The sequence below is a fragment of the Sander lucioperca genome, chromosome 21 (genome assembly GCF_008315115.2).
Source record: "Sander lucioperca isolate FBNREF2018 chromosome 21, SLUC_FBN_1.2, whole genome shotgun sequence".
In the NCBI taxonomy this organism is placed as follows: domain Eukaryota; kingdom Metazoa; phylum Chordata; class Actinopteri; order Perciformes; family Percidae; genus Sander; species Sander lucioperca.
The window spans coordinates 16,654,578-16,676,669 of record NC_050193.1 but is presented as its reverse complement, the minus strand read 5'-3'; the positions used below and the strand labels follow the sequence as shown (position 1 = coordinate 16,676,669).

The 22,092-nt window shown below is 41.8% G+C and overlaps 1 protein-coding gene across 1 annotated transcript; it reads right to left on the bottom strand.

Annotated features, from left to right (window-relative positions):
* Window positions 1-2,157: 2,157 nt before the first annotated feature.
* On the bottom strand, window positions 2,158-22,016 carry top3a (DNA topoisomerase III alpha). Its single transcript, XM_031320654.2, has 19 exons — window positions 21,533-22,016; window positions 20,014-20,073; window positions 19,848-19,921; window positions 19,690-19,765; window positions 18,037-18,145; window positions 17,127-17,270; window positions 16,754-16,924; window positions 16,543-16,643; window positions 15,306-15,380; window positions 15,046-15,128; window positions 14,523-14,733; window positions 14,102-14,287; window positions 13,356-13,485; window positions 12,911-13,024; window positions 12,615-12,780; window positions 12,288-12,434; window positions 11,434-11,556; window positions 9,081-9,841; window positions 2,158-3,279 (listed from the first exon to the last, which is right to left on the bottom strand). The coding sequence occupies exons 1-19, from the start codon at window positions 21,770-21,772 to the stop codon at window positions 3,116-3,118; spliced, it is 3,135 nt and encodes a 1,044-aa protein (XP_031176514.1). The 5' UTR covers window positions 21,773-22,016; the 3' UTR covers window positions 2,158-3,115.
* Window positions 22,017-22,092: the final 76 nt, after the last annotated feature.

Genomic DNA, 22,092 nt, shown 5'->3' with positions numbered 1-22,092 from the left:
TTAAGTTGATGCTTTAATACTTGTTCACTGTGGTGTTTTACTATCCTTAAATGTGAACAGGGACTGTGGTGAGTTTGCACAGAGATCCTGCAGGATTTTATAGCTTTTATAGCGTAAAGCTCTCATTTACGTGCCTTACGGTGTTTTTTTTAAAATTAAAGACAGCGTTACGGTATCACTTTCAAAATGTATTACGGGATGATAACAGCGCTTTTCCCGTAAGGAGGAGGTGTTCGCAGCAATTCTGAAACAGAAACACGGCAATCACATGACCTGCTATATCTGCCCGGATACTACTGTAGCGGAGTTGGGAGCTGAGGATGGAGCGGTGAAACAACAACACGGCAGGACGGATCACAGCGCTCACTCCCTCCCACATGTTATGACTCACGCATGACTCACCAAACGTGACGGTAAAAAGATCACCGCCACTTCTCTGGAATAACAGAGAGAGAGAGAGAGAGAGAGAGAGAGAGAGAGAGAGAGAGAGAGAGAGAGAGAGAGAGAGAGAGAGAGAGAGAGAGAAAAAAAAACACAGTACCGAATACAGCCTCATACCGGGAATCCATGCGTTTCTCATATACCTTCCTTATTTGTCCGAAACCTTTTACCCCTGGGGTCGGCTGTTACATAGGCAGCACTTCTGGGAAACTAAACCCATTCAAATTCTGCAGTGAGTTATCTGGAATAATATCACTAGACATCTTTTTTTTTTTTTTTTTTTTTTAGGCAACAGACCTAACAAACATTCAACATTTGGCATCAGTTAGATCCAGTCAGGACCAGTGGTGGAAAGTTTTGAGGCATTCCCATTTATGCTACTTTACAGTATACTTCTACTCTAATATTGTTCTCTTTACTCCACTACACTTTGACAGCTGTAATTTTTTTTTTTTTACATACAAAACATTTGATTATAAAATGTGTTATAAACTTCATCAGCATTTCAAATTTGCAGCAATTGTGCAGCAAAATGCTACTTAATAGTAGGGCTGGGCGACATAGCCAAAATATTCTATCCCAATCACTTCATATCTCGATAAAGATATATATTTTAAGTATTTTCTCATTTTAATAAGAACTTAAGTGCCAAATGAACATAATGTGCCAAATGTTGCCGTAACGCAGTTCGGCTGCTGGTTTTTCAACATCACGATGGAGACGATACAGGAAAAACATATACATAGACATTTCTATCATCTTGACCATATATCGTCATATCGCCCAGCCCGACTTCATAGCGATAATAATCATCCAATGTCCAATGACATAAGATATGTAGTAGTCTATATCCACGACGTTCCACTTCCGGGATTGCTCCGTTGCCAATGGAAATTCCGCTGGATTTCACTCATTTAGGCCAGATGTCTGTTACCTTGGGCTTTCTTTGTGTTGGCGTTCTAACCTCTGGTGGATTTGTGAGGACTATGGTTAACTGCTCCTCAGATCTCTGCAGGGTAAATCCAGACAGCTAGCTAGACTATCTGTCCAATCTGAGTTTTCTGTTGCATGACTGAAACAACTTTTGAACGTACACGTTTCTCCAAAACAAGTTCCTTCCCGAGGCTATTTTGCAGCGGCACCATGGCTCCATCCGGCACTTAGCGCCGCCCAAAACGATTGATTGGTTTAAAGAAATGCCAATAAACCAGAACGTGTTTATCTCCCATCCAGGAATGCTGTGTGGTCTAGTCTCATTGCCAGACCCTCCTGGCAATGCGAGACTACATAAGAATTAATAATACAACTCTCACAGGGGCCATTTTCTGCAAAACAAGTACTTTTACTAATGCTTTCTCCAGCACAATTTTGAATGTTGGACTTTAATTTGTAATGAAGTAATTCTACATGTGTGTATTGCTACTTTTACTTAAGTAAAGGATCTGAGTACTTCATTCACCACTGGTCAGGGCAGGAAATAGGCTCCGTTTTGCACAAACTAAACTTAAACAAAATACATTAGGGATAAATGTTTTATATCTATAATATATGTTTAGTATGTACAGCAGCAAGAAATACTTTTGAGTTTGGTTTCTTTCCAAAGGTTAGCTGGCTGAAAGTTGAAGACTCAAAATAAAAACAAAACTAGTGGAACGAAGAGAAACCGAAACCAATATCTAACCTCATGACTGTGAAGATATAAATAACAATGCAAGGTTACCATACATTTATGTTTATTAGCATTCATCAGTATTAAAATAGAAATCTTGGTACTGACACTTCCTCAGTCAGACTGCAGAGTACAAGTATTTTTCATACATATTCACAATGTAAAAACATATTTTGTGGTTTCTTCCAACAACAACCACCTTGAAGAAGCAAGAAATGTAAAATACTTGGCTCTTGTTTCAGATACTTAGTGATGGTAACACTGATGAACCAGTAGTAAACATATTAATAAACACACATTAATCACACTATTAATTATTAAGAAACTGTGTGCACACATTTTATTTAAAATACACATGTATTCAATTTGTGCCAGAATCACCCTCCTTAAACTGATCTGAGTCAAGCTGTCAGGATTGTGAATAAACATACATACAATACAATACACTGGACGGAGGATTTATTTGACTAGCTGAGCAAATTTCCCATTAACAGTTGATCATCTTCAGGTTTCTGCGGTAACAAACTCTTGGCAAGAGAGCAAATAAGCGTATTTCCTAAAATGTTGATACTCAAAGTTTTACCTGACCCCAAAATGAGCCCTAACTTTCCTCCCTGGGGCCAGAAAAGAGCCATTCTTCTCGAAAAAAGACACACTGAAGATCTGAGGAGACCTGAGAAAATGGAGCTGGATGAAAAGAGAAAAGAAAAGGTCTAGTTGTCTACATTCCCATTTTCTATGACAAAGGGTGCCATTGTGTTGCACCAACTGTGACTGGGAAATACAATTTCTGATTTTTTTAGCCTTAGTCATGACATGCCTTTGGTCTGGTGCTCAAAGCTGTTTTTGCTCTCTTGGAATTCTTATATACCAGAGGAAGAGGTCCATCCCCTGGGAGGAGGTACGTACAATCTGAGTTGCTGCATATTTGAAAAATAAAATCTGACTCCACACTTTGAAGTCAGAGACTTCAGTAGCTCCACAGTAAGTGTCTCTAAGCAGCGGTCACCGCTGGGGACAGGTGACTCGGGTGTGTCCCGGATTGTGGCAGATGCCACAGGTACGAGGTTTCTTAGCAGCTGCAGGTTTGTTAGCGGTGGCACCTCCCGTGATCTTCCTCCCCTTCCTCCCTCTGTCTCCACCGCCATTAAATCCACCACCGGACCCAACTGACAAGGGGAACAGAGGTCAAACACAACATGAGGCGGTTAGATGTCACTGCATAAAAAGTAGAGTTGTTCCGATACCGATACCATTATCAGAAATGCCTCCGGTACTGCCTAAAATGCTGGTATCGGTATCAATCAATCATAATTTAGCCCTGAAAAAAGAGTTGTTTATTTATGTTCTTTTTCCGTTATGACTGACTGTCACAGTAGATAATAAAAGAAAGTTCTTTGGCACTCAGGGTTTTCCCTATTATTTGTTACCTAATATCCCCATTATCAGGCTTAGGCGTTAACCCAAGCCATTTGGAGCACCACCTAAGCCGAATGAATGTAGCTAAATTACTTTTCTCAGATCTTTTGATTGTAGTTGGTCCCCAGTTAGTCTATATCCTCGTCGTTCCACTTCCGGGATTGCTACAGTGCCGCAGGAAATTCTGCCGGATGCATGTATTTTCGCCGATGTCCGTTACCTTACGCTTTCTTTGCGTTGTCATTTTAAACTCCGGTGGATTTCTGAGGACTATGGTTAACTGCTCCTCAGATCTCTGCAGGCTAAATCCAGACAGCTAGCTAGATTATCTGTCCAATCTGAGTTTTCTGTTGCACGACTAAAACTACTTCTGAACGTACACATGTTCCACCAAAACAAGTTCCTTCCCGAGGCTATTTTGCAGCGGGTCCGTGCGAAGCTTAGCACCGCACAAGACGTTTGTGATTGGTTTAAAGAAATGCCAATAAACCAGAGCACATTTTGCTCCCATCCCGGAATGCTATGTGGACTAGCCAGACCTAGGGCTGACTACCGAATTCAATACTTTTTTAGGCATACTCCTTAGTAGGGGTGGTACGGTTCATGAAAAAACATCCGAACCGCTCGGTTCGCATGTCTCGGTTCGGAGCGTGTGTATGTCGCACGGTTCGTCAGTACACTGTTAACGTGCACTAACCACTTACTGCCGTAGTGCCCACTTTATACACTTATGTTAAAACACTTACTGGAAACGATGAGCGGGGTGAGCGTGACGAACACAACACATGGCAGCTGATTGGACGAACGCGCCACGTAGTCCTTGCTGCTCCCGAATTTCAAAACAGACTCTAATGGCGTCTCGTTCTCAATACGATCTCGTATTTTACGAAAATAGTTCACTGAAAAGTGTTTCTGAAAACATTTTAAGCGAGAAATAGGCCATACAGTTGCTGAATCTGTCTGTTTTTTTGATCGACAAAGGTCAGTTTAAAAGATTTTCGTCAGATTTTGAGAGGCGCCGAGCCGACCGCTCCTCAGGTGGAGTGCTGCTGCTGCTGCAGGTCACGTCACATGCAGAAATGTCAAGTGGGAGAGATAAGGAAGGCTGCCAGAGCTGGAGGATGCTCCAGCGTCGTATATAGTCTGGTGTGTGGGAACATTTTGGATTTCATGTTACCTGATAACAGCGGAAATCAAACAATAGATAGAACTGCCACTGTGTGCATGTATTGTGCAACATGCATTCAATATGCTAATTTTACCTATATATCATATGCTGAAGTATATTTCTGGAGTGTTAAAGATTAAAAGAAAAAATAACAAGAACCGTACAGAACCGAAAACCGTGACCCTAAAACCGTGATACGAACCTAACCGTGGATTTTGTGAACCGTACCACCCCTACTCCTCAGTATCGAAAAATGCCTCGCCATTCAATACCCAATTTCAATACCTAAGGAGTAAATCTCATCAACGTCAGTGAACCAATATGCATGCAGCATGCTTCTACCAAGATCTAATAATGCTGCTGATTGGCTGTCTAACGTTACACGTCGCAGAGACACGCAGGAAAAACTACGTTACGCACAGGGACGGGGCTCACGTAGTAGGAGCTGAAAAATAAATAAAAAGATTTGTGCCATAATGTGTAATCTCTTTTTGTTAAAATGGATTTTTATAAAATTGCTATTGAAAAAAGTATTGTTCAGGAACTGGTATCGAAGTCACGGTATCGGTAACGGTATCAAAACATGTTTGAACGATACCCAGCCCTAGCCAGCCCTTCCTCCGCAGCGCTGTGGAGGAGGGTCTGGCAAAGCGAGACTAGCTCCCCAGTGGACTTCTTTAGCAGGGTTGGTCTTCAAGCCTTTTGAGTGCTATTTTATTTATTATCTTTTCAAATGTTTAAGACACATATATGGTAATTATAATGGTCCAAAATGATGTGGAATTTTACATTTCACTTTTGAAAAATGTAAAGTTTAAAAAAAAAAAAAATTAACCCCCCCCCGCCCAATATGTGCACCATAGTCTTCCACAAAACTAGAGAAAACATTGGCATTCATTTTCAGTAACCTGAGCCAGGCCATACGAACAATGATAGCAATCATATCACATCCATACAGGGTTAGTAGTATACAGCTGTTAACGCACTGGTATCGGATCGGTACTCGGTATCGGCTGATACGCAAGTTCAGGTATCGGAATCGGTATCGGGAAGGAATAAATGGTATTGAAACATCTCTAGTGTTGTTAGTGTGCACTGGGACTGACTGCACCGTGTCAGCCTGGTAAGTGAATGCCTCAAGGTCTCAGTGGGAGTGTTTGTGAGTCGTGACAGCTTTTCTTTATCATTAAGTAAAGATGTACAGTAGGTAAGGTGGATCTCTCCTTATCTCGCTCTCTCTCTATCTCTCTCTCATCTTTTCTGCTTTGCTCGTATTGATAAGTTTTAAATAAACGTGGAGTGTTTTACAAAGCACACAGCAAACATTGGCTGTCTCCAGGCTCATGGTGTAAATTATTTGACAGCCACATTAATGCAGTCAGACATTTAACTGTGAGAAATCAAATGAAATGCACTGCAAAAGTGTCTGTAATGTACGTATACTGTATGTAAATGTATTAATGTGTCTTCTTCCCTTTAATATGAAAAGTACCACAGACCGAAACCCAAAAAACCTTTGAAGATGAATTCCCCTTTTTGTCAGCAGATAGGAACAGTGCCGAAACTCTAATTTTCCCTTTGCTTTAAAAAGGCAACTGTATTCCTTTTATGCACCAAAGGGGTTTCAGTGATCTATTTTTAATACAGTCGGAATGAGTTACCCTTTTTTTTAACTCAATGTAGCTGCTAACTATTTAAAGAAATTCGAGAAAAACATCTCTCTGTTGGAAAAATTTGGATTTTGACCTGATGATGGCGCTAGATGAGAGGTAAGACCGGCTACACACTGCCTGTGTGGCGTGAGTGTGGCGTTTCTGTTGCGTGGATTTTTCTGTCTTTACACACCAGAAACGTGTCTGACGCGGCGCTGCTGCTGCTAGCCTTGTCTGTACACATGGATGTTTCTCATTGATACAATGAAATACATGTTAAACATAAATATATACTGATTTGATTACAACAAAGACAAGGTCGGCAGTATTGACGGCAAAATAGGCTCCAGAATATTTCGTTCTGTACTGACAGGTGTAATATTAGAAAACATTTTTTTTTTTAAATTACATTTATATCTGCATTTATGTGAAAACCTAGAGACTTTCAAACATCAACATGTCATTTATTAATATGTATTCGTGTCAAAATGACATATAAAGATCTTTTCCTATTGTATTTTGCCTGGAAACGCTTCCAACACGTTGCGTGTCGCGTGAAAAAAAGGGATCAGTTCTATTTCTAGCATGCACACGTCACGACGTGCGTGTCATGCGGGCAGTGTGTAAGCTCTAACCTGTTAACATGGGAGCCGAAATATAAACGGACACGCCACGCAGCTGACACACTCACGCCACGCAGCCAGTGTGTAGCCGAAGTGATAACCAAAGTTGTTTTAATTCATCCTGAGGGGTGAATGAATGTCTCTACCAAACCTTGTGGCAATCCAGCTGACAGATGTTTCAGTCTGGACCAAAGTGAGGGACTGACCGACTGACACTGCTATTCCAAAAGCGCTGACACACCAACCTGACAATCGGCCGTCGGACAGTCTGGCGAGGTCAGTGACTCGGTGTGTTCCGTGCCGTCGTCCGTCGGAGGAGCCGTCGGCCTTTATTTGGGCCAATTTGACATGTTGAATCGGAAGGCGGGCAGCCGGACTCAATGGCCAATCTGATTGGTGGAGCGCTAACCTGGAAATGACGAGCGGGATGAGCGTGACTAAGCCTCTCAAAATCTGACGAAAATATTTGTCAATCTGAAATCAAGACAGATTCAGCAACTGCATGGCCTATTTCTCTCTTAAAATGTTTTCAGAAACACGTTTCGGTGAACTATCTTCGTAAAATACGAGATCGTATTCCGAACGAAGCCGCCATTATGCCCGGTTGTAAAATCCGGGAGCAGCCAGACCCATGTGACGCGTTCGTCCAATCAGCTGCCGGTTTAAATTTTTTGGGCGACAATACAGATTAGCGGCGCCTGCTGTTATTGGAACGTATTACGTCTCACGCACGTGCAAAACGTACGCTCAAGTCAGCGTCGCTTCAGTGTGTTCTGAGGCACTTTTTTGACCAACTCGGGGAGGCAGTCAGTCCGACTGCCTTTTCTGCCGAAGGTCGGCCGTCGGGTTGGTGTGTCAGAGCCTGGGCTCAATTCTTGGCCCCATTCTGTTTTCTTTATATATGCTGCCTTTAGGGGCTATTATAGGAAAGCATAACCTGTCATTTCATTGTTACGCAGATGATTTGCAAATCTATTTGCCTATGAAAGCAAATGACAGTGTCGCACTAAACTCCCTGCTTAGTTGTATCACTGATATTAAGTTGTGGCTTTCAGAAAACGTTCTTAATTTGAATGAAGATAAAACGGAGTGTATTATTTTCAGTACTTCAGGCACGCAAAATGGTCCAGCTTTGAGTTTGGGAGCTCTGGCATCTTACACTAGGTCAGCTGTCAAAAACTTGGGGGTTACTTTTGATTGCAGCATGAAATTTGACAAGCAGATCAGTAATGTTGTTAGAATGATCTTTTTCCAGCTTCGTCTCCTGGCTAAAGTTAAGCCCTTCCTTAAAAGGCGATTCATGCTTTTATTAGTTCAAGGTTGGATTACTGTAATGCTCTTTATGTTGGTCTGAATCAGACCTCCATCTCACGACTTCAACTTGTACAAAATGCTGCTGCTCGCTTTTTAACAAATACATCTAGACGTGCACATATCACTCCCGTTCTCTACACCCTACATTGGCTCCCTGTGCGTTTTAGAATCGATTTTATTGTTTGCTTTCAAGGCCTTAAATGGTCTGGCCCCGGAGTATTTGTCTGAAATTTTAACGGGAGCACAACCGGTCATTGCATTCTTAATATCAGCTGGTTTTAGAAGTGCCAAGGTCTAGATATAAACAGTGGGGTGATCAGGCTTTTGCAGTTGCTGCCCCGAGACTCTGGAACAAGTTACCTCCTGATATTCGCACTATTACAGATGTAGCTCTTTTTAGGTCCAAACTTAAAACTGTTTAGTCTGGCTTTTAATACGTAGCAGTGGTGTGACAATTTCATTCTTCCGTTTCTTTTTAACCTTTTCTGATTTTACTGTTTTCTATGTTCATTCTTTCTATTGTATGATATGTGTTTTTACTCTTGGTTTCTGATGTTAAGCACTTTGGATACCTGCTGGTTGCTGTAAAGTGCGATATAAATAAATGTTGATTGATTGATTTAGGCTTCACTGCTAGCAGAGCAAAAAATGTCTCAGTCAATGGAGATTAATTTCAGGCCTCAGGGTAATAGCAGGTAGAAAGTTTGAAGAGCAGTGTTGACTTTTGATTAGTAAGTTTGTGTGTGTGTGTGTGTGTGTGTGTGTGTGTGTGTGTGTGTGTGTGAGAGCCTTGCCTGGTGGTGGTTCGTTCTCATCAGCCCATTGGAAGAAGCCACACTGCTGCTCTCTTGGTTTCCCGCAGGTGTGGAACATCCGGCCCTTGTTTGGACCGTCCTTCTGCACCGTTCGCGTCACCGCTGTCTCATTACAGTTACACATTGTCAGTCCCATGTGTCCTCCTGCACCCCCTTCCTGCCCTCTGCCTGCTCCAGGGGTAGTCCTGAACCCCAGAGGGGGCCTCGGCGGCGCTTGCAGCGGAGGCCCTCGACCCTGTGGCTCCCCCTGCTGACTTGGCTGATCCGCCCACAGGAAGAAGTTGCAGTCCCCCGCGTTGCACTTGTAGAACTGACGGCCTTGGTTGGGGCCGTCTTTGCGCACGGTCAGGAGGAGTGCATCCTGACCACAGTTACACACAATGACATCATTGTCTACGTTGAGAGCGCTGGCGCCCGCCGGAGGTTGTGGCTGCGGGGTCCAGGAGGGGGCAGGAGGAAGGGAAGTTCGAGAATTTGAACTCAGGGCTCTGGGTGGCTCTGGTCTCGGGGGCCTTGGAGCTGGTGGACGAGGATCCCCTCCTCTTCCTCCCCGTGGTCCACCTCCTCCACCCCCTCCTCCTCCTCCTCCCCCTCCCCCTCCACCTCCACCTTCTCCACCCGCTCGGAGGTACTTCAGGTTCAGCACTTCTCTGAGCGTCTCGTCACATCCACCAATGCAGCCAACAAATTCTAAAGGCATCATGTGAGGGAGGCTGCCCCTGCGGAACTTGAACTTCAACCTGAAGAAAAATGTCAGACAAAAGTTTTGAAGTGAATGCATGTAACCATTTTCACTACTAATCACTACATACACATTACACCAGAGAATGTGGGCGGAGGCGAGCGGTGAGGATTTACGCTCCCCCGCTCCTGGCAGCTTTGTTCAATATCGCTCCGCGCTCAACTAAAGATTTCACCCGGCTCTACTCAAATTGTTTAGCTCTTGCTAGGGTTGCACGATATTGACAAAATGTGATATTGCGATATCGGTAATGAATATTGCGATATTGACATTAATTTCAATAAACAAGTTTTCTTACAACACAAGGTTTATTTCATATTGGACTGGTCCAACGTGAAAATAAAAAAATAAATAAATAAGGACCATGTCTACAGAACAGGACGTGTGTTACTGGTTGGACAGTATAAAATATATAAATAAAGAGAACAGGACATGTGTTACTGGTTGGACAGCATAAAATATATAAATAAAGAGACCAGGACATGTTCTACTGGTTGGACAGTATAAAATATATAAATAAAGAGAACAGGACGTGTTCTACTGGTTGGACAGTATAACATATATAAATAAAGAGAACAGGACATGTTCTACTGGTTGGACAGTATAAAATATATAAATAAAGAGAACAGGACGTGTTCTACTGGTTGGACAGTATAACATATATAAATAAAGAGCATGTCTACAGAACAGGACATACAATACAATACAAATAAATAGAAAAAAATATTGCATACTTATTGCGGAGGAGATAAGGCGACACCCCAACATTTTTTAAATCTGCTCTGCAGTACACCAAGTTAACACTGTGTGTACCGAGTAAAAGCACTTTCTCAACAGGTGGTTGAAGAACCTGTTTTTCAAATGGCAAGTTGCTGTGGCGACCGATCAGTGAGGCTGCGCCAGTAAGAATTAGTTTATCACACATCTGCCGTTAACAGCATCTGAAGTTATCCAACACGCTGAAACTGCTGGGAGATATCTGATTAAAAAAAACTGTGATATTCTTTCAGAGTAAGTGCTGTATTTCAACTTTGAGCTCTGTACCAGATTGGTTGCCATGGAAACAGATGCTGGTGTTAAGCACTTTGGCTCGATGCTAGTGAGCGTGCCCTATATTTGGACTGAGCCGAGGCACGTGCTTAAGGGGGTTAACGCCCACTTGTGTAAACAAGTTCATTGCACTGCTGAAGCCACTGAGAGCTTCATCTGTGTCTGTTGTTGTCTTTGCACAGAAAGGAGCGCCTACCTACACTCTCCGTTAATCCAACAAATAGAAGCTGTGTGTTCAGAGATATAAAATCAGGTACTTGGTGTTAAAGTGACCACTGAAAAGTTTTCAATGTTTAATATGTGTGGGTCTGAATTGTGCCGAGAGGACATCTGAATCTGCTCATCTAATGTTTCACAATTGCAAAATATCGGAGCACAAAATAATATGCAAAGCAGGTAGGATAATGAAAAATGTTAATGTAAACTATTAGCAGTCTAAACTTATCTTGATCATAAACTATCAAAGTGGTCTCCTTTATTTTATGTTAGGTGAACGGCTCTGTGAAGTGAAACACCTTCTAGTATAAAATGGATACTTACATGTGAACAGGGTGCGGCAGACAGGTGAGACAGATGCTGTCATCTCTGCTCACCTCCAGCACCGTGTCGGGGAACCACACTGCTGACTTACAGGCTGGGAAGCCTGTGCAGGACAGGAACTTACTGCAGGGGGACCGAAAGAGTTACAGTAGAGTCAGAGAGGGGAAAAAAAACACATTTTCCAAAGCCTACTATACCATATTAGAGCCCAACCGATAATATTATTTTTTGGGGGCTTTTCCCTTTATTATGTAGTGACAGTGGATAGACATGAAAGGGGGAGAGAGATGGGGGATGACACGCAGCAAAGGGCAGCAGGTTGGATTCAAACCCGCGCCGCTGCAGGACTCAGCCTACATGGGGCGAATGCTCTTACTGGGTGAGCTAGAGGCCGCCCCCGATAAAGGATTTTTAAGGCCGATATCGATACAAATATTTGCTGATTTAAAAATCCGATATTCCGACATAACGGCCGATATATTTATATATATAAAAAAAAAAAGAAAACAAAAAAAAAATCCTGTCTCAACAGAACAGAGGAACATCAAAATATATTAAAGTTCTGATAAATAAAATGTATAAAAATACAAACTTAAGATCTGAAACTTAAAGGCACTCACAACATGGTTGAAGGGGGTTTCGTCCGTTTTTATTTTATTTTTTAAATATTCATTTATTGGCCATTATAAATGCCGATACCGATATCGGCCCGCCGATATATTGGTCGGGGTCTATACCATATTATTGTTAGACTGATTTCCTACCTTTCAGGCAAACGTTTTTATGATTTGACAATTGATTTGTGACAACCTGAAATGTTTTCTTGTGATAATACAGTTTTAAGCTCGTCTCACGTGTTTCCCTCCCTCTTCTTCCTCAGCACCATGTCCTGTCCGCAGTGAGGGCACTTCCTGACCGGCAGTGGGAACTCCATGTCCTGCTGCTCTGCTTCAGCCACTTCCTGAGCTGCACCCAGATATGGCGACAGGGCTTCATCCAACCTGAGGCAACAACAGAAAATGACTTCTAACCTGGGCTCACAACAACCAACAGCCAACAGCCTGCAGTGACTACAGGACAGGTGTAACTAATCCATCACTGTAAAACACAAATGACACAATTCAGGTGCTGATGGTGCATCAGAAATACACAAATCTACTCCAAGGTAAATTGTAACTAACTTCTTCGCCTTCCTGACAGACTCAATGAAGACGGTCTTGTATTTCTGGATGTGGTGCTGCAGCACCGTCTGTTTGTCCTTCCTGCCCTCTGATACCAGCTTGAGGTCCGCCTCCAATTCAGCACGCAGATTTGGTTTGGACATCTCATAGCCCATGGAGTTGTAACCTAAACAAACACACATTTGATAAGTAACATATTTGAGTGAAAGGGGCAACGACAACATATTTATGTATAAAACCTACTGTATATTGTGGTAGAAGTGTCTGTGTGTGTGTGCGTGTGTGTGTGTACATACCCTCCACCAGTCCCATGCCGAGCTCTCCAGGCAGAAACCTCTGGTCAGCTGTTAAGCCCACATACATGCGACTCTTTATGGTCTCGATGTGGTCTGCATGGGTTGCATCTGTGCCTGTAATATACACAGTTTTGCGTCAGACACAAAACACACAGACACAAAAGCGTCAGACACAAAACAGTTAATCCTGAACAAACAACTATTCTATGTTGACTCGACAAAAGGGTCACTAAGTCGGTGCCAGGTTTGCTTTAAGTAAATGTTTATCTGCTTTAACTGAAAAGGGCAGCCTGGCATCACCAATACTAATTTGCAAATGTGTATTAGTCTGGAACCTAAAATTAAGAACTTTTGTGGGAAGCATCAATATTTTATGAGGAACAACATACATTAAAGACAATATAATGTGTGTGTGTTTGTGTGTGTGTATGTTTTTGTATTGTACCAATGCCGTGCTTCTCCATCAGGGATATGAGGTCGGCTTCAGTGAGCAGCTGCGGAGGACTCGTCTGTCCATCCACCATCTCGATAGCAGAGGGCTGGAACTGGGAGCCTTGCTCATACACTGGAATCACCTAGCACACATACCAAGCAGGTTTACTGCATATATCACACACAAGCAGCACGGACCACACACAACATACTTCATAAAAGCAAGGTATGTAAGCTATACAGTGGTGTAGCTTAGGCTAAATTGTCTCTTGAAGTGGTGTAGAAATTTAACAGAATTCATAGTCTTGTTACCAATCTTACCAACACACACACACACAAACACAAACACACAAACGTTTGTTTCACTATCTTTGTGGGGACCCGTCATTGACATAATGCATTCCCTAGCCCCTTACCCTAACCTTAACCATCACAACTAAATGCCTAACCTTAACCCTTACCCTCACCCTAACCATAACCTAATTCTAACCCTAATCCTAAAACCAAGTCTTAACCCTCAAACAGCCCTTTAACCTTGTGGGGTCCAGCATTTTGGGCCCCACAAGGCTGTGCAGACCCCACAAGTATACTGTATTCCCTGGTTTTTGGACCCCACGAATATAGTAAAACACACACACACACACACACACACACACACACACACACACACACACACACACACACACACACACACACACACACACACACACACACACACACACACACACACACACACACACACACACACACACAACATACCTTGGCACTCCACCTGTCATACGGGTAAACGTCCAAGTAGTTCCTTGCAATGATCATGAGTCCCGAGGAGGAGAAGTTCTCCTGGGCGATGTCTATGTCCACCACAGTCTCCTGCCCCAAAGCATCCTGGGATACACAAGCCAGGAAGTGCCGGACAATGAACTCATACACACGTCCCTCATTGCCCTGGACACAGAAGAAACAGAAACCTTTATATTGAGCCAATTGTTTGACAAGGAGTTGGGCAAAGAAAGACCTGCCACCAATTTTATTAAGATTGTTTATAATGATGCAAAATATGATAAAATAGGATAATTTCGGTAGCAGAACATTTTAAACAAATCCCCAGAGGGCAAAGATCAGAATACGTGGGAAAAAAGGTACATTTGCCCAAACTGAGCTCCAGTTTTTGCAGACTTACCTGCAGTGTATTGGAGTACTTGGTGGGGTGTATCGGGGGATGGGCTTGGTCAGATTTCTTGCCCTGTCGTGGGTTGGGACCCCCCGGCTGTTCCATCACTCTCTGGGCAAACGTCCCCCAGATCGGGCTTTGTGTCTGCTGCTCCACCAGGGGGCCGAGAGGCAGGTTTTCAGGAAAAATGTTTGTCTCTGTACGGGGGTAGCTGATATACCTGAGCAGAAAGGGAAAAAAAAGAACTGGATATGTGATATTGCTGATAAACTCATCTATTAAACGCATGAAAGACACCACCCTGCCAGATGGTGTCTTTCCATGTACAAAAATAGGCACGATTTTGAGGAGGTTTAACAACCTGATAAACAAAGACATGCATTTGACCGTTTCACTGACACCACAGAGCTTCTAATAAGGTGGCTTCAAGCCAGCTATCTGACTGAAACAAGTTCAAATGAAATATCAACTGATAAGGATATTTAGCATATGGTCGGAGCAAAAAAATACTTTGCTCTATACATGTACTCACCCTTGGGTATACAGTTTTTCTGCAATTTTCATGGTCTCTTTGGCATTTATTCTTAGCTTCCGAGATGCAAGTTTCTCCAGTTCCTGTTGGTCAGATAAAGGTAGAGGACTGTTCAGAGTGGGACAAAGCAGCGAGGGGGTTTCCATACAAGGATACTACTCTTTCTGTTGTACTGAACTACGTACACTTCATACCATTAACAGATGTGTTTTGAGGTGCAGTGTATGTATGTGTGCGGCTGTTTGACTTTATATTCTTACCACAGTGTCCAAAGGCAGCGGCCTCCACTTGCTCTTGGGTTTGCTGGTTACTGAGGTGACTGTTGCTATGGGATTCTGGAAGATAGTAAAAAAAAAAAAAAAACTTTCCACAAGTGGCTTTTTGCGCTTTATTCAGGCAGCTCAACAACACATTCAAACGGTATGCTGTGCCCTCCAGCTGCGCACACGCATGTACGCGCGCATGCACATGCGCACGCACGCACACAAGCACACACACACACACACACACACACACACACACACACACACACACACACACACTGACAGAGGATTGGTGCAGGTCCATGGTGCCTTTCTAGGTAGGCAACACCAGTGTATTTTTGCTCTTATATTAATCAACCACAATGAGGGTGTTGCTTTGCTGGTGCTGTGTTTCACATTTTGCTTCTGTTATGCAGGAGCAAACTTGTTTTTTTGTTTGTTTATGTGTCAAACGGCAGTGCAGCGGGTAGATTCCCAGAAGTTTAGACAACATGACAGTTCAAATCATCATATTAATTAACACATTATGAGATTACCCCCTGAAGGAATGAGGGATTAGGAGGCAAATGAGACCAATACAAGACTAAAAGCTAGAGATGTTCCGATACCGATACCAGTATCGGTATCGCTCCGATACGGCCTAAAACGCTGGTATCGGGAAGTACTGGAGTTTATGCACCGATCCGAAATCTACGTTAAAGTAGTTTATTTATGTTCTTTTTCCGTTATAACTGACTGTCAAACTGCATAATAAAAGAAAGTTCTGTGGCGTTCATTGTTTGTGTTTAAGAGAGAGTTTAACCTGAGCCAGACTGACAACAAAGATAGAAATAATATCACATCCATACAGAGATAGTAGTATACAGTTGTTAAAACATAATAAAATATATGACACACTGGTATCGGATCAGTACTCGGTATCGGCCGATACGCAAGTTCAGGTATCAGAATCGGTATCGGGAAGCAAAAAATGGTATCGGACCATCTCTACTAAAAGCATCCCTAAGACCTTCAACGTTACATTCACAAAGATAAACTAGTAAAGTATGTAACATAACAAGATCAATAACATGACATAAAAGACATTTTAAAACACTTTACTTGAAGGTATCTACATAAGAGTGACATGACGGTGTCATGAACACATGACACTGTCATGACACAATGAACCCTAACCCTAACTCTAACCCTAACTTCAAGTAAAGTGTGACCAGACATACAAACAGGCACATACCTCCATACAGATCTGGTAGAGCACCAGGCATGCTGTGTGGTTGAAGAGACGGTTTCTTTTCCAACTGAACTCTACATTGTCCTCCTCCACCTCGTGCAGCACTGAGACAAAGACAGACACGACAGAGGGGATGAAGTGGGGTGAGTATCAGTTTAAAACATGAATACTATTGATCTGTGTGTCTGTGCAGTGTGCACGGATGAGTTTGTACCTTTGATCTTGTAGAAAGTCTCGGGTATGAAAGCCTGGATGGCTTTGAAGCGCTCCACAACAAAGCCCAGAGTGGGAAACTGACAACTGCCGTATGAGATCAGCTGATTGGCCAAAGACTCTGGAAAGATCTTCTGCAGGCGAAGCGTTTGGAATCGAGTGAAGGACGCACCTGAGGAAGATGAGCACAGGAGAGAGGATGCGATCATATTAATATGTGACTTTTTTTTAGATATACAGAGCCCCTAGTGTTGTATCATTGGTATCAAGTGGCCAAATTGCGATTATTCTGCATCTGTTGAGCCATCCAATAATGAAAAAATCTTTTTCACCTGCATTAGTGTGTCACTATGTATTTTTCAGTGCTGCCTTACCTATTCGCAGGTCCAGCTCCTGACGGACATCGACAGCATCGCTGATGTTGGCATCTGGCTCCATTAGAGTCTCACAAGCTCTCCGAATGGAGTTGGGGGTGATCTCAGAAAACTTTGCCCGAAAGACTTGTAAATTATGCTTCACTAGAAAGCAAACATAAAAAGAGCACACACACACACACACACACACACACACACACACACACTATTATCAAGAGTGATTTGTAGACAAACATACAAAAAAACATGACAATGGGGTTGTTTTTACTGATCCGTTTTTTTGAATGGATTTACAAGTGAGAAATAACATGTTTAGAGGCTCTGCTGGTCAGATTGTGTTTGTTGTTGTTGGACAGAACCAGGCTAGCTGTTTCCCATCCTTTCAGTTTTGTGCTAAGCTAAGCTAAAAGTATTATGGCTCCTGGTTCATATATACCTAGTCTCGCTTTGCCAGACCATCCACACGCTGCGAAGCGAAGGAGAGTCTGGCTACTACCCTGCGGGATGGGAGAAAAACGTGCTCTGGTTTATTATTTAACAATAGTCCTCATAAATCCACCGAATTTAAAATTCCAACACAAAGAAAGTGGAAGGAAACGGAAAATACATGGCGAATTTCCTGCGTCACCGGAGCAATCCCTGAAGTGGAACGTCAAGGATATAGACTACTATATACCATACAAACATGAGAGTGGTATCAATCTTTTATCTAACTCTCGGCAATAAGCTTACTTCCCAAAATGTCAAACTATTCCCTCGAAAAGGAGTTTAGAAGATGCACACTCACTTGCACCCACACAACAACAACAACAACAACAACAACAACAACGGCAACACACACACACACACACACACACACACACACACACACACACACACACACACACACACACACATATAACTATCATACCTGCTTTGCAGACATCTATGACTTCAAAGCCAATGTTTTCTCCCTCTCGGTCACAATCAGTCCAGATGACTAAGACCTGGCACTGTCTCACCTCTTTCTCTAGTGTTCGCTAGAGAGAGAGATGGAGAAAAAAAGAAACAGAAGAACAGAAAGTAAGAGGGTTAGATGAAGAGTGAGGGAATATTTCACGTCTATTTCTATTATCCATATTCATCATTATCTCCTCTGAATGAAAGCTGTGGCCTCCTACTGCAGAGAGAGCAAAAGGCAAAAAAAGTACATCATCTGCTGCTAACTACAAATAACAAAATATTACAGCTTATCCTGGTTTTATAAATATAGAGTCATCGTGCAAAAGCACAAGTTATTAGAGCAAAAAGAAAACTGGTATTGTGAGTAAATCCTGGTCTAAAAAGTCAAACTATCAACAGTTACCATTACTAGAGCCCGACCGATAAAGGTTTTTTAATGCCGATACCGATACAAATATCTGGTGATTTAAAAATCCGATATTCCGATATATCTGCCGATATATTTATTTTTATTTATTTAGTACAGTATCATTTAGAGATGTTCCGATACCGATACCAGTATTGGTATCGGCTCTGATACTGCCTAAAACGCTGGTAACGGTATCGGGAAGTACTGGAGTTTATGCACTGATCCGATACCACGTAATAAAGCCCTAAAGAAAATCTACGTTAAAGTAGTTTATTTATGTTCTTTTTCCGTTATAACTGACTGTCAAACTGGATAATAAAAGAAAGTTCTGGGGTGTTCATTGTTTGTTTGTTCATGTTTCACAAAGAGTTTAACCTGAGCCAGATCGACAACAAAGATATAAATCATATCACATCCATACAGGGATAGTAGTATACAGCTGTTATACATCATATCATCCATACAGGGATAGTAGTATACAGCTGTTATACATCATATCATCCATACAGAGATAGTAGTATACAGCTGTTATACATCATATCATCATACAGAGATAGTAGTATACAGCTGTTATACATCATATCATCATACAGAGATAGTAGTATACAGCTGTTATACATCATATCATCCATACAGAGATAGTAGTATACAGTTGTTATACATCATATCATCCATACAGAGATAGTAGTATACAGCTGTTATACATCATATCATCCATACAGAGATAGTAGTATACAGCTGTTATACATCATATCATCCATACAGGGATAGTAGTATACAGTTGTTAAAACATAATAAAATATATGACACACTGGTATCGGATCGGTACTCGGTATTGGCCGATACGCAAGTTCAGGTATCAGAATCGGTATCGGGAAGCAAAAAATGGTATCGGACCATCTCTAGTATCATTAGCACCAACCATGTTCAATAACATGGTTGAAGGGTGTTTTGTCCGGGTTTTTTTTTTTTTTTAAATATTCATTTATCGGCCATTATAAATGCCGATACTGATAGTTTGGAAAATGCCTAATATCGGCCAATAATATCGGCCAGCCGATATATCGGTCGGGCTCTAACCATTACTAATCAAACATCACAATGACACACATAATGTGGCTACAGAAAGAGAGACAGATCTCATAGGTTAATAGAAAGACAAAGTAAAGATGTGTTTTTGTATACTTCAGTGACTCCTGAGAGCAGCGTTACCTTGATTTGTTTCATGTTTTCCGGACAGCACTTCTGTACCTCGGCATCAAATAACAGCACTGGATTGCAACTGTGCCTTTGGGGGGAAAAAAGGTACACATTGAATCAGTTATGATACGGTGTGATGCTGAATATACCAACAAAAACTTTCAACTTACCATTTCCGGTACTGTGCTTTAAACTCCAAACCCAGTAAATGGCCTGATACGGACGTCATTGTTACTGTCACATCCTGGAGATAAACCAGAAAAATCAGAGACAATGTAAAACACAAAAGAACAGACATGCAGGTGCATATTTCATTATTTCACTGTATTTACTTACCTGACCAAAGAGATGATATTCATACTCATAGATTTTATTAAACTTTGACATCCCTTCCCTCTAAAATGGAAACAAAAAGACAATCAGTACTGGAGCAACCAAAAGAGAAACAGAAAATATTAGCAGCAGAGGTTCCCATTTATCTTGTAATATGTTCCGATTTTAGAGATATGGGTATACCGGCAGGTTATGAAAGAGGTTCAATATTAATAGTAACCATCAGATTTTTATTTCAATGTGAAGAATATTTTTCAGACTTATTATTCACTGGATTAGCAAAAACAGATCTGGTTTATAAACAGCTTCTTACTTTATTTTCCAAAAACGTTGCTACATCATAATATAGGTCAATAATTACATATACAGTAAATTTACACATAATACAATATAAATGTACATACTTATTTAACCACACTGGTTTATTTTCAACATGTTTTATTTGTTTATTCTTGTTTTTATCTTATATTATCACTGGATATTTTATTCTTTTACTTTCTGTATTATTTTACATGTCATTTCTGTATTACTTCAATTTGATTTGCCGAAGTCCTGAAATGTTTTAATCCTGGTGTTGTGTCTTGGTTGCAAAGGTTTATTACATCAAAGATTACAGCATCCATTTCCATGGAAAGTCTGGAGAATACCCCGCCAATATGCATTCTAAATCTGGCTCTAAAACTCGCAGTATATATCGAGTATGCTTAGGTAACATGTTAGATAACATATGAACATGTGAGTTGACATAGCATAGGTTAGTGTCCTCTTCAGGGGCTTCCTATAGTTTGTTAACCCCTCAGCATCCAATCCCAGACCGCCTTTTGAACATCCCAGCGAAATCACGCCACTAAGAGGTAGGGCTGCCACCTCTTAGTCGATTAGTCGACTAATCGGTCGTTTTGGTCTTAGTCGACTAAGATTTCTTTAGTTGATGAGTCATTTTTTATGCTTATTCATGCTTAATTACTCATTTCCGAGAAACTTATGAGCACATTTCTGGTAAACACAAGATTTAAAGTGGTGCTTTTGCAGGATTAATTGTGGAGAAAGTCAGTTTTACAGATGGTTAATTAACTACATTTATATTGTGTTTTTCTAGTCTTAACCACCTCTCAAAGAGCACAGCTCTGTCGATAACATCAACTAATCGATTAATCGACAAAATCATATAAGTGTTAGTCGACTAAGAATTTCTTTAGTCGAGGACTGCCCTACTAAGAGGTTAATCATCACTCCCTGTACTGCCACAGTGCCCACGATGAACGTTCTTATTATGACTTAGCACATTTGAGCTTTATACAGACATTAAACCTATAAGTCCATCAGATACTACACTGGTTCAACCATGTAAATACAGTTTATTATTAACGTTGTAATATGGCGTGAATCGGTTAATTGTTGCCGATTCATTCTGTGTCCATCGACTAACGTTAATAGTTTGAGCACTATGCTGACTATTAACATTAACTGTTGTAGGGGTTTTGTACGTTAACGTTACTGTTGGTGAGAAGACGTGACTAACCCTCCTGGACCTGCCGTTGGACATTATCTCTGCGATGCCTTTGGCTGCATCGTTCTTCTCGGCTACGCAGAGGACCCGCTTGATCTGAGCCCGGCCCCGGATCATGTCTGCCTGCTGCTGCGGTGTGTCCGGACACCGGTCACTCTGCGCCGCACAGAAACACCTCCGTGGGACCCCCAGCCGCTGTAACGTCAGACCCGACCGAAGCAAAGACCTGCCGCCGAGGAGGTGAACTAGCATGCCTGGCAGCTCTTACATGAAGCAGCGAGGCAGCCTCACTGCTGCTGTCTCTCCACTGTGTGGCCACCAGTTGTCCATTTTCATTTCCAAGTAATTAAATGAGACAAAATAATTCCAGCCCATCTAAAATTACTAATTTAAAACTTTACGAGGAGCAGCATCGACCTCTTGGCTGCTAACGTTAGCTCTGTTTACAAATTCCGCGCTCGCCTGTCAAATGCTGCCGAAAATCAAGGTCGTAAACTGTCGCAAAATCCGTAAACAGCCAAACGTCTGAAACAGAGGTTTATAATAACAGTACAATACGTGCATTCAAATTA